The 11,887-nt window shown below is 54.1% G+C and overlaps 1 protein-coding gene across 2 annotated transcripts in view; it reads right to left on the minus strand.

The window, feature by feature from the left end:
• The window catches only part of LOC110512591, a 41,783-nt gene extending 31,004 nt beyond the window's left edge, over positions 1-10,779 (minus strand). For both annotated transcript variants that reach the window (XM_036973500.1, XM_036973499.1), the window contains exons 1-5: positions 10,583-10,779; positions 9,873-10,087; positions 6,231-6,425; positions 5,402-5,542; positions 4,762-4,858 (exon numbers count right to left, since the gene is read on the minus strand). In XM_036973500.1, coding sequence (XP_036829395.1) covers positions 4,762-4,858; positions 5,402-5,542; positions 6,231-6,425; positions 9,873-10,036 — 597 coding nt within the window. In that variant the 5' untranslated portion in view covers positions 10,037-10,087; positions 10,583-10,779. The remainder of the gene's footprint in view (positions 1-4,761; positions 4,859-5,401; positions 5,543-6,230; positions 6,426-9,872; positions 10,088-10,582) is intronic.
• Between the last annotated feature and the right edge of the window lie 1,108 nt (positions 10,780-11,887).

Genomic DNA, 11,887 nt, shown 5'->3' on the forward strand with positions numbered 1-11,887 from the left:
TGGGGGCAGTGACGGTAGGATGGAGCGGATCGGGAGAACGGGTCCTCGGGGGGAGTGACGGTAGGATGGAGCGGATCGGATCGGGAGAACGGGGCCTCGGGGGGAGTGACGGTAGGATGGAGCGGGAGAACGGGGCCTCGGGGGGAGTGACGGTAGGATGGAGCGGATCGGGAGAACGGGGCCTCGGGGGGAGTGACGGTAGGATGGATTGGGAGAACGGGGCATCGGGGGGAGTGACGGTAGGATGGATCGGGAGAACGGGGCATCGGGGGGGAGTGACGGTAGGATGGATCGGGAGAACGGGACATCGGGGGGAGTGACGGTAGGATGGATCGGGAGAACGGGGCATCGGGGGGAGTGACGGTAGGATGGATCGGGAGAACGGGGCATCGGGGGGAGTGACGGTAGGATGGATCGGGAGAACGGGGCCTCGGGGGGAGTGACGGTAGGATGGATTGGGAGAACGGGGCCTCGGGGGAGTGAAGGTAGGATGGAGCGGATCGGGAGAACGGGGCCTCGGGGGGAGTGATGGTAGGATGGAGCGGATCGGGAGAACGGGGCCTCGGGGGGAGTGATGGTAGGATGGATCGGGAGAACGGGGCCTCGGGGGGAGTGAAGGTAGGATGGATTGGGAGAACGGGGCCTCGGGGGGAGTGACGGTAGGATGGATTGGGAGAACGGGGCATCGGGGGGAGTGACGGTAGGATGGATCGGGAGAACGGGGCCTCGGGGAGTGAAGGTAGGATGGAGCGGATCGGGAGAACAGGGCCTCGGGGGGAGTGACGGTAGGATGGATCGGGAGAACGGGGCCTCGGGGGAGTGACGGTAGGATGGAGCGGGAGAACGGGGCCTCGGGGGGAGTGACGGTAGGATGGATTGGGAGAACGGGGCCTCGGGGGGAGTGAAGGTAGGATGGATTGGGAGAACGGGGCCTCGGGGGGAGTGACGGTAGGATGGATTGGGAGAACGGGGCATCGGGGGGAGTGACGGTAGGATGGATCGGGAGAACGGGGCCTCGGGGAGTGAAGGTAGGATGGAGCGGATCGGGAGAACAGGGCCTCGGGGGGAGTGACGGTAGGATGGATCGGGAGAACGGGGCCTCGGGGGAGTGACGGTAGGATGGAGCGGGAGAACGGGGCCTCGGGGGGAGTGACGGTAGGATGGATCGGGGGAACGGGGCATCGGGGGGAGTGGCGGTAGGATGGATCGGGAGAACGGGGCCTCGGGGGGAGTGACGGTAGGATGAAGCGGATCGGGAGAACGGGGCATCGGGGGGAGTGACGGTAGGATGGAGCGGATCGGGAGAACGGGGCATCGGGGGGAGTGACGGTAGGATGGATCGGGAGAACGGGGCCTCGGGGGGAGTGACGGTAGGATGGATCGGGAGAACGGGGCCTCGGGGGAGTGAAGGTAGGATGGAGCGGATCGGGAGAACGGGGCCTCGGGGGGAGTGACGGTAGGATGGATCGGGAGAACGGGGCCTCGGGGGAGTGACGGTAGGATGGAGAGGGAGAACGGGGCCTTGGGGGGAGTGACGGTAGGATGGATCGGGAGAACGGGGCCTGGGGGGAGTGACGGTAGGATGGAGCGGATCGGGAGAACGGGTCCTCGGGGGGAGTGACGGTAGGATGGAGCGGATCGGATCGGGAGAACGGGGCCTCGGGGGGAGTGACGGTAGGATGGAGCGGGAGAACGGGGCCTCGGGGGGAGTGACGGTAGGATGGAGCGGATCGGGAGAACGGGGCCTCGGGGGGAGTGACGGTAGGATGGATTGGGAGAACGGGGCATCGGGGGGAGTGACGGTAGGATGGATCGGGAGAACGGGGCATCGGGGGGGAGTGACGGTAGGATGGATCGGGAGAACGGGACATCGGGGGGAGTGACGGTAGGATGGATTGGGAGAACGGGGCATCGGGGGGAGTGACGGTAGGATGGATCGGGAGAACGGGGCATCGGGGGGAGTGACGGTAGGATGGATCGGGAGAACGGGGCCTCTGGGGGAGTGACGGTAGGATGGAGCGGGAGAACGGGGCCTCGGGGGGAGTGACGGTAGGATGAAGCGGATCGGGAGAACGGGGCATCGGGGGGAGTGACGGTAGGATGGAGCGGACCGGGAGAACGGGGCCTCGGGGAGAGTGACGGTAGGATGGAGCGGATCGGGAGAACGGGGCCTCGGGGGGAGTGACGGTAGGATGGAGCGGATCGGGAGAACGGGGCCTCGGGGGGAGTGACGGTAGGATGGAGCGGATCGGGAGAACGGGGCCTCGGGGGGAGTGACGGTAGGATGGAACGGATCGGGAGAACGGGGCCTCGGGGGGAGTGACGGTAGAATGGAACGGGAGAACGGGGCCTCTGGGGGAGTGACGGTAGGATGGAGCGGGAGAACGGGGCCTCGGGGGGAGTGACGGTAGGATGAAGCGGATCGGGAGAACGGGGCATCGGGGGGAGTGACGGTAGGATGGAGCGGATCGGGAGAACGGGGCATCGGGGGGAGTGACGGTAGGATGGATCGGGAGAACGGGGCCTCGGGGGGAGTGACGGTAGGATGGATCGGGAGAACGGGGCCTCGGGGGAGTGAAGGTAGGATGGAGCGGATCGGGAGAACGGGGCCTCGGGGGGAGTGACGGTAGGATGGATCGGGAGAACGGGGCCTCGGGGGAGTGACGGTAGGATGGAGAGGGAGAACGGGGCCTTGGGGGGAGTGACGGTAGGATGGATCGGGAGAACGGGGCCTGGGGGGAGTGACGGTAGGATGGAGCGGATCGGGAGAACGGGTCCTCGGGGGGAGTGACGGTAGGATGGAGCGGATCGGATCGGGAGAACGGGGCCTCGGGGGGAGTGACGGTAGGATGGAGCGGGAGAACGGGGCCTCGGGGGGAGTGACGGTAGGATGGAGCGGATCGGGAGAACGGGGCCTCGGGGGGAGTGACGGTAGGATGGATTGGGAGAACGGGGCATCGGGGGGAGTGACGGTAGGATGGATCGGGAGAACGGGGCATCGGGGGGGAGTGACGGTAGGATGGATCGGGAGAACGGGACATCGGGGGGAGTGACGGTAGGATGGATTGGGAGAACGGGGCATCGGGGGGAGTGACGGTAGGATGGATCGGGAGAACGGGGCATCGGGGGGAGTGACGGTAGGATGGATCGGGAGAACGGGGCATCGGGGGGAGTGACGGTAGGATGGATCGGGAGAACGGGGCCTCGGGGGGGGTGACGGTAGGATGGATTGGGAGAACGGGGCCTCGGGGGAGTGAAGGTAGGATGGAGCGGATCGGGAGAACGGGGCCTCGGGGGGAGTGATGGTAGGATGGAGCGGATCGGGAGAACGGGGCCTCGGGGGGAGTGATGGTAGGATGGATCGGGAGAACGGGGCCTCGGGGGGAGTGACGGTAGGATGGATCGGGAGAACGTGGCCTCGGGGGGAGTGACGGTAGGATGGATTGGGAGAACGGGGCCTCGGGGGGAGTGAAGGTAGGATGGATTGGGAGAACGGGGCCTCGGGGGGAGTGACGGTAGGATGGATTGAGAGAACGGGGCATCGGGGGGAGTGACGGTAGGATGGATCGGGAGAACGGGGCCTCGGGGAGTGAAGGTAGGATGGAGCGGATCGGGAGAACAGGGCCTCGGGGGGAGTGACGGTAGGATGGATCGGGAGAACGGGGCCTCGGGGGAGTGACGGTAGGATGGAGCGGGAGAACGGGGCCTCGGGGGGAGTGACGGTAGGATGGATCGGGGGAACGGGGCATCGGGGGGAGTGACGGTAGGATGGATCGGGAGAACGGGGCCTCGGGGGAGTGAAGGTAGGATGGAGCGGATCGGGAGAACGGGGCCTCGGGGGGAGTGACGGTAGGATGGAGCGGATCGGGAGAACGGGGCCTCGGGGGGAGTGACGGTAGGATGGATCGGGAGAATGGGGGCCTCGGGGGAGTGACGGTAGGATGGAGCGGGAGAACGGGGCCTTGGGGGGAGTGACGGTAGGATGGATCGGGAGTACGGGGCCTGGGGGGAGTGACGGTAGGATGGAGCGGGAGAACGGGGCCTCGGGGGAGTGAAGGGTAGGATGGAGCGGGAGAACGGGGCCTCGGGGGGAGTGACGGTAGGATGGAGCGGGAGAACGGGGCCTGGGGGGAGTGACGGTAGGATGGATCGGGAGAACGGGGCCTGGGGGAGTGACGGTAGGATGGAGCGGGAGAACGGGGCCTTGGGGGGAGTGACGGTAGGATGGATCGGGAGAACGGGGCCTGGGGGGAGTGACGGTAGGATGGATCGGGAGAACGGGGCCTCGGGGGGAGTGACGGTAGGATGGAGCGGATCGGGAGAAAGGGGCCTCGGGGGGAGTGACAGTAGGATGGATCGGGAGAACGGGTCTCGGGGGAGGGACAGTAGGATGGAGCGGATCGGGAACACGGGGCCTCGGGGGGAGTGACGGTAGGATGGAGCGGGAGAACGGGGCCTCGGGGGGAGTGACGGTAGGATGGAGCGGGAGAACGGGGCCTCGGGGGGAGTGACGGTAGGATGGAGCGGATCAGGAGAACGGGGCCTCGGGGGGAGTGACGGTAGGATGGAGCGGATCAGGAGAACGGGGCCTCGGGGGGAGTGACGGTAGGATGGAGCGGATCAGGAGAACGGGGCCTCGGGGTGAGTGACGGTAGGATGGATCGGGAGAACGGGGCCTCGGGGGGAGTGACGGTAGGATGGAGCGGATCAGGAGAACGGGGTTGTGAAGGAAGGATGGAGCGGATTGTAACGGGGCCTTACACTGAGTTTCCTCTTGGGGGCTTTGTGTTTGGCGGTTGTTGTTGTTGCTCCCCTACGATGAGTCACAAACTTCCCTGGAGCCAAAACTGGAGACGGACTGAGAGAGACAGAGAGACAGAGAGAGAGAGAGAGAGAGAGAGAGAGAGAGAGAGAAAGAGAGAGAGAGAGAGAGAGAGAGAGAGAGACAGAGAGAGACAGAAAGAGAGAGACAGAAAGAGAGAGAGACAGAAAGAGAGAGAGACAGAGAGAGAGACAGAGAGAGAGACAGAAAGAGAGACAGAGAGAGACAGAGAGAGACAGAAAGAGAGAGAGACATTGGTATATAGGTAGCCTAGTGGTTAGAGTGAAGGGGAGGCAGGTAGTCTAGTGGTTAGAGTGTAGAGGAGGCAGGGTAGCCTAGTGGTTAGAGTGTAGAGGAGGCAGGTAGCCTAGTGGTTAGAGGAGGCAGGTAGTCTAGTGGTTAGAGTGTAGAGGAGGCAGGTAGTCTAGTGGTTAGAGTGTAGAGGAGGCAGGTAGTCTAGTGGTTAGAGTGTAGAGGTGGCAGGTAGTCTAGTGGTTAGAGTGTAGAGGAGGCAGGTAGTCTAGTGGTTAAAGTGTAGAGGAGGCAGGTAGTCTAGTGGTTATAGTGTAAAAGTCTGACTGTGTGTGTGTCCTGGCTCTAGCTGTGGTGTGTTGGGAGCGTTTAGGGTTGGGTTGTCTGGTGGTCGTTGTCTCTCCATCACTCTCACTGGAGCTCACAATACGCCTGGCCTTCCGACCAGCACGCCTCAAGAATGGCTTCCTAAAACACACACACACACACACACACAGGTCAGATAGAGACAGACAGACGGCCCGGTCTGATAGATACAGACAGACGGGTCTGATAGATACAGACAGACGGGTCAGATCGAGACAGACAGACGGGTCAGATCGAGACAGACAGACGGGTCAGATCGAGACAGACAGGCGGGTCAGATCTAGGGTCAGATCTAGACAGACAGACGGGTCAGATCTAGACAGACAGACGGGTTAGATCTAGACAGACAGACGGGTCAGATCTAGACAGACAGACGGGTCAGATCTAGACAGACAGACGGGTCAGATCGAGACAGACAGACGGGTCAGATAGATACAGACAGACGGGTCAGACAGAGACAGACAGACGGGTCAGATAGAGACGGACAGACGGGTCAGATAGAGACGGACAGACGGGTCAGATAGAGACGGACAGACGGGTCAGATAGAGACGGACAGACGGGTCAGATAGAGACGGACAGACGGGTCAGATAGAGACGGACAGACGGGTCAGATAGAGACGGACAGACGGGTCAGATAGAGACGGACAGACGGGTCAGATAGAGACGGACAGACGGGTCAGATAGAGACGGACAGACGGGTCAGATAGAGACGGACAGACGGGTCAGATAGAGACGGACAGACGGGTCACAAACAATTGAAGACCAGAAAGGTAATGCCACCAGTCTGACCTGTTGCTCTGCTGCTGGGGAGGAGGATGGACGATGAAGATGTTCTCTTCATCACTGTCCTGCTCTCTCAGACAGGACAGGGCTTTGGTCTTCGCTAGTCGCAGCTCTCTACTGATATCTGCTGTCCAGGACAGGGCTTTGGTCTTAGCCGGTCGCAGCTCTCTACTGATATCTGCTGTACTTCTCTTTCTCACTCTGGAACAGGGGAAGGGAGGCCGGGAGAAGAGGAAGACGATGTTTTCATATCAGTGCAGAAGAAAAGAGGTCACAGTTTAGATGGTGAGATAAAGAGAGAGAGAGAAGCACATAGACGAAGACACTACTGGTGTCAGTCAGAGCAAAGTGACCATATGACCGCAGAGAAGACCATAGAAGAAGAGAGAGAGAGAGAGCAGAGAAGACCATAGAAGAAGACACAGAGAGAGAGCAGAGAAGACCATAGAAGAAGACACAGAGAGAGAGCAGAGAAGACCATAGAAGAAGACACAGAGAGAGAGCAGAGAAGACCATAGAAGAAGACACAGAGAGAGAGCAGAGAAGACCATAGAAGAAGACACAGAGAGAGCAGAGAAGACCATAGAAGACACACAGAGAGCAGAGAAGACCATAGAAGAAGACACAGAGAGAGAGCAGAGAAGACCATAGAAGAAGACACAGAGAGAGAGCAGAGAAGACCATAGAAGAAGACACAGAGAGAGAGCAGAGAAGACCATAGAAGAAGACACAGAGAGAGAGCAGAGAAGACCATAGAAGAAGACACAGAGAGAGAGAGCAGAGAAGACCATAGAAGAAGACACAGAGAGAGAGCAGAGAAGACCATAGAAGAAGACAGAGAGAGAGCAGAGAAGACCATAGAAGAAGACACAGAGAGAGAGAGCAGAGAAGACCATAGAAGAAGACACAGAGAGAGAGAGCAGAGAAGACCATAGAAGAAGACACAGAGAGAGAGAGCAGAGAAGACCATAGAAGAAGACACAGAGAGAGAGAGCAGAGAAGACCATAGAAGAAGACACAGAGAGAGAGAGCAGAGAAGACCATAGAAGAAGACACAGAGAGAGAGAGCAGAGAAGACCATAGAAGAAGACACAGAGAGAGAGCAGAGAAGACCATAGAAGACACAGAGAGAGAGCAGAGAAGACTATAGAAGAAGACACAGAGAGAGAGCAGAGAAGACCATAGAAGAAGACACAGAGAGAGAGCAGAGAAGACCATAGAAGAAGACACAGAGAGAGAGCAGAGAAGACCATAGAAGACACACAGAGAGCAGAGAAGACCATAGAAGAAGACACAGAGAGAGAGCAGAGAAGACCATAGAAGAAGACACAGAGAGAGAGCAGAGAAGACCATAGAAGAAGACACAGAGAGCAGAGAAGACCATAGAAGACACACAGAGAGCAGAGAAGACCATAGAAGAAGACACAGAGAGCAGAGAAGACCATAGAAGACACACAGAGAGCAGAGAAGACCATAGAAGAAGACACAGAGAGCAGAGAAGACCATAGAAGACACACAGAGAGCAGAGAAGACCATAGAAGAAGACACAGAGAGAGAGCAGAGAAGACCATAGAAGAAGACACAGAGAGAGAGCAGAGAAGACCATAGAAGACACACAGAGAGCAGAGAAGACCATAGAAGAAGACACAGAGAGCAGAGAAGACCATAGAAGAAGACACAGAGAGAGAGCAGAGAAGACCATAGAAGACACACAGAGAGCAGAGAAGACCATAGAAGACACACAGAGAGCTAGCATTCCAATCACTGTCGCACACATTTAGACTATACTAGTCGTTTTAGAAGCAAATCCAGGAGAAGCTAGACACACAGCTCCAACAGACCTGATTCAGCTAGCTAGCTAATCTATCTAGGAGAAGCTAGACCCACAGCTCCAACAGACCTGATTCAGCTAGCTAATCTATCTAGGAGAAGCTAGACCCACAGCTCCAACAGACCTGATTCAGCTAGCTAATCTATCTAGGAGAAGCTAGACCCACAGCTCCAACAGACCTGATTCAGCTAGCTAATCTATCTAGGAGAAGCTAGCGCCACCACACCTGATTCAGCTAGCTAATCTATCTAGGAGAAGCTAGACCCACAGCTCCAACAGACCTGATCAGCTAGCTAATCTATCTAGGAGAAGCTAGACCCACAGCTCCAACAGACCTGATTCAGCTAGCTAATCTATCTAGGAGAAGCTAGACCCACAGCTCCAACAGACCTGATTCAGCTAACTAATCTATCTAGGAGAAGCTAGACACACAGCTCCAACAGACCTGATTCAGCTAGCTAATCTATCTAGGAGAAGCTAGACCCACAGCTCCAACAGACCTGATTCAGCTAGCTAATCTATCTAGGAGAAGCTAGACCCACAGCTCCAACAGACCTGATTCAGCTAGCTAATCTATCTAGGAGAAGCTAGACCCACAGCTCCAACAGACCTGATTCAGCTAGCTAATCTATCTAGGAGAAGCTAGAACCACGGCTCCAACAGACCTGATTCAGCTAGCTAATCTATCTAGGAGAAGCTAGACCCACAGCTCCAACAGACCTGATTCAGCTAACTAATCTATCTAGGAGAAGCTAGACCCACAGCTCCAACAGACCTGATTCAGCTAGCTAATCTATCTAGGAGAAGCTAGACCCACAGCTCCAACAGACCTGATTCAGCTAACTAATCTATCTAGGAGAAGCTAGACCCACAGCTCCAACAGACCTGATTCAGCTAGCTAATCTATATAGGAGAAGCTAGACCCACAGCTCCAACAGACCTGATTCAGCTAGCTAATCTATCTAGGAGAAGCTAGACCCACAGCTCCAACAGACCTGATTCAGCTAGCTAATCTATCTAGGAGAAGCTAGACCCACAGCTCCAACAGACCTGATTCAGCTAACTAATCTATCTAGGAGAAGCTAGACCCACAGCTCCAACAGACCTGATTCAGCTAGCTAATCTATCTAGGAGAAGCTAGACCCACAGCTCCAACAGACCTGATTCAGCTAGCTAATCTATCTAGGAGAAGCTAGAACCACGGCTCCAACAGACCTGATTCAGCTAACTAATCTATCTAGGAGAAGCTAGACCCACAGCTCCAACAGACCTGATTCAGCTAACTAATCTATCTAGGAGAAGCTAGACCCACAGCTCCAACAGACCTGATTCAGCTAGCTAATCTATCTAGGAGAAGCTAGACCCACAGCTCCAACAGACCTGATTCAGTTAGCTAATCTATCTAGGAGAAGCTAGACCCACAGCTCCAACAGACCTGATTCAGCTAGCTAATCTATCTAGGAGAAGCTAGACCCACAGCTCCAACAGACCTGATTCAGCTAGCTAATCTATCTAGGAGAAGCTAGAACCACGGCTCCAACAGACCTGATTCAGCTAGCTAATCTATCTAGGAGAAGCTAGACCCACAGCTCCAACAGACCTGATTCAGCTAGCTAATCTATCTAGGAGAAGCTAGACCCACAGCTCCAACAGACCTGATTCAGCTAGCTAATCTATCTAGGAGAAGCTAGACCCACAGCTCCAACAGACCTGATTCAGCTAGCTAATCTATCTAGGCCCTGGCCTGCTGAGCAGGAACGGAGCAAGAGCCTGACCACCCAGATCACTCGCTCTTCAGGGGGAGAGAAGTCTCTTACCTCTTGGCCGGGGGTTTGGGGCTGGAGGGCTCAACGATGGACAGGTCAGAGGAAGAGGTGCTGGCGAAAACCTGTTTTCGGTTGTCAGGGGAGATCCAGGCCTCCAACTTCCGGTTCTGTTTGCCGTAGGTCTTCATGAACAACGGTCGGCCTGCTCGGTTCATCTTTACTCTTTTTTTTGCAGGGTCCGTTTCACCAACAAGATCGGGAACCGACTGTCAAATGACAAAATAATGGTGACAAGGGGCGTATTCGTTACGTATACCGTTGACCGTTAAAGAACCAAACGGAAGCAAAACGAGGGTTTCTATTGGACAAATTCAGGTAGGCGCCTCCCTGTTTCGTTCGGTACGCTTCCGTTTAATAAACGTTTCACAACAGACGTGGCGTAATGAATACGCCCCAGTTGACATATTAGGACTAAACGTTACTTAGTTTATATCCTCTATGCTTCCGTTTTTCTCAATTCATGTAACGTTAGCTAACGACAGGAAAATAACATATGGGGGAATCTTTACATTGTGATTTGTTTTTACTATAACTAGTCAGCTTAACTAGAATACCTAAAAACAGTCTCTCTCCATAGATACATCGGTATAATTTACTTTTTTTGTGTGTTGTTGACAGAGTAACGTTACAATGTTTATCTCCCCCCACCGTTACTGTCGTGACAGTAAACTCGGTTATCCACAATCTGACAAAATACTCACCGAACTCAAACATTACCGTGGTAACCGTCTCTATCCGTTATCACACCTTTTTTATTTTTTGATTTAAAGCTAAAATTAATTCATTTAGTTACGGGATGAAATATAAGTCCTTATTCCGTTTTCAACAACAGCTCAGGATAGAGTCCCGCTCCCAAGGTTCAAACGAGACGACGCTTTCTCATTGGTCGAAACTCCACCGGATGTGAGGTTGTCTAAATATAAAACACGTTAGAAGCACTTCCTCAAACAGCGCCGCCTGTCGGGACGGAAGGTGAGTCGAAAACTTAATGTGGACAATATAAATATATTATATATAAATCAATTTTTAAAATGGATACCTCGATATCAATATAAGGTTGAATATGACGTGATATAGTCTTTGTATTTCAATAATGTTTTTTTATTTTCAAGCAGAACCATTGTCACTCATTCTGGAAGGTTGAAATGTAACCAAGGAAACCACCAGTGGGTTCCCATTGAGCCAGCAATATATATTTATTGAGTATATGTCAAAATTAAATTCAAATTGTATTTGTCACGTACACATATTTAGCAAAAGTTTTCGTGGGTGTAGCAAAATTCAACAGTGCAGTAATACCTAACAAAACAATACACGCACATTCCCCCCCCCCCCCCCCCCCCCTATCAACTAATTACATTAAGAAATGTAGAGATATTAGGGCGAGTAATGTCAGAGTTCAGAATATAAACATATTACATATGTATTTGATGGTGTGTATAGACAAAATTGACTTTATATGAGTAGAGAAGAAGTGGACAGCAGTAGTTATATAGGATGAACTAGAATACAGTATATCCATATGAAGTGGACAACAGTAGTTATATAGGATGAACTAGAATACAGTATATCCATATGAAGTGGACAGCAGTAGTTATATAGGATGAACTAGAATACAGTATATAAATATGAAGTGGACAGCAGGATGAACCATGACTAGAATACAGTATATCCATATGAAGTGGACAGCAGTAGTTATATAGGATGAACTAGAATACAGTATATCCATATGAAGTGGACAGCAGGATGAACCATGACTAGAATACAGTATATCCATATGAAGTGGACAGCAGGATGAACCATGACTAGAATACAGTATATACATATGAAGTGGACAACAGTAGTTATATAGGATGAACCATGACTAGAATACAGTATATACATATGAAGTGGACAGCAGGATGAACCATGACTAGAATACAGTGTATACATATGAAGTGGACAGCAGGATGAACCATGACTAGAATACAGTGTATACATATGAAGTGGACAGCAGTAGTTATATA

This window comes from Oncorhynchus mykiss, unplaced genomic scaffold (assembly GCF_013265735.2).
Source record: "Oncorhynchus mykiss isolate Arlee unplaced genomic scaffold, USDA_OmykA_1.1 un_scaffold_259, whole genome shotgun sequence".
NCBI classification, from domain to species: domain Eukaryota; kingdom Metazoa; phylum Chordata; class Actinopteri; order Salmoniformes; family Salmonidae; genus Oncorhynchus; species Oncorhynchus mykiss.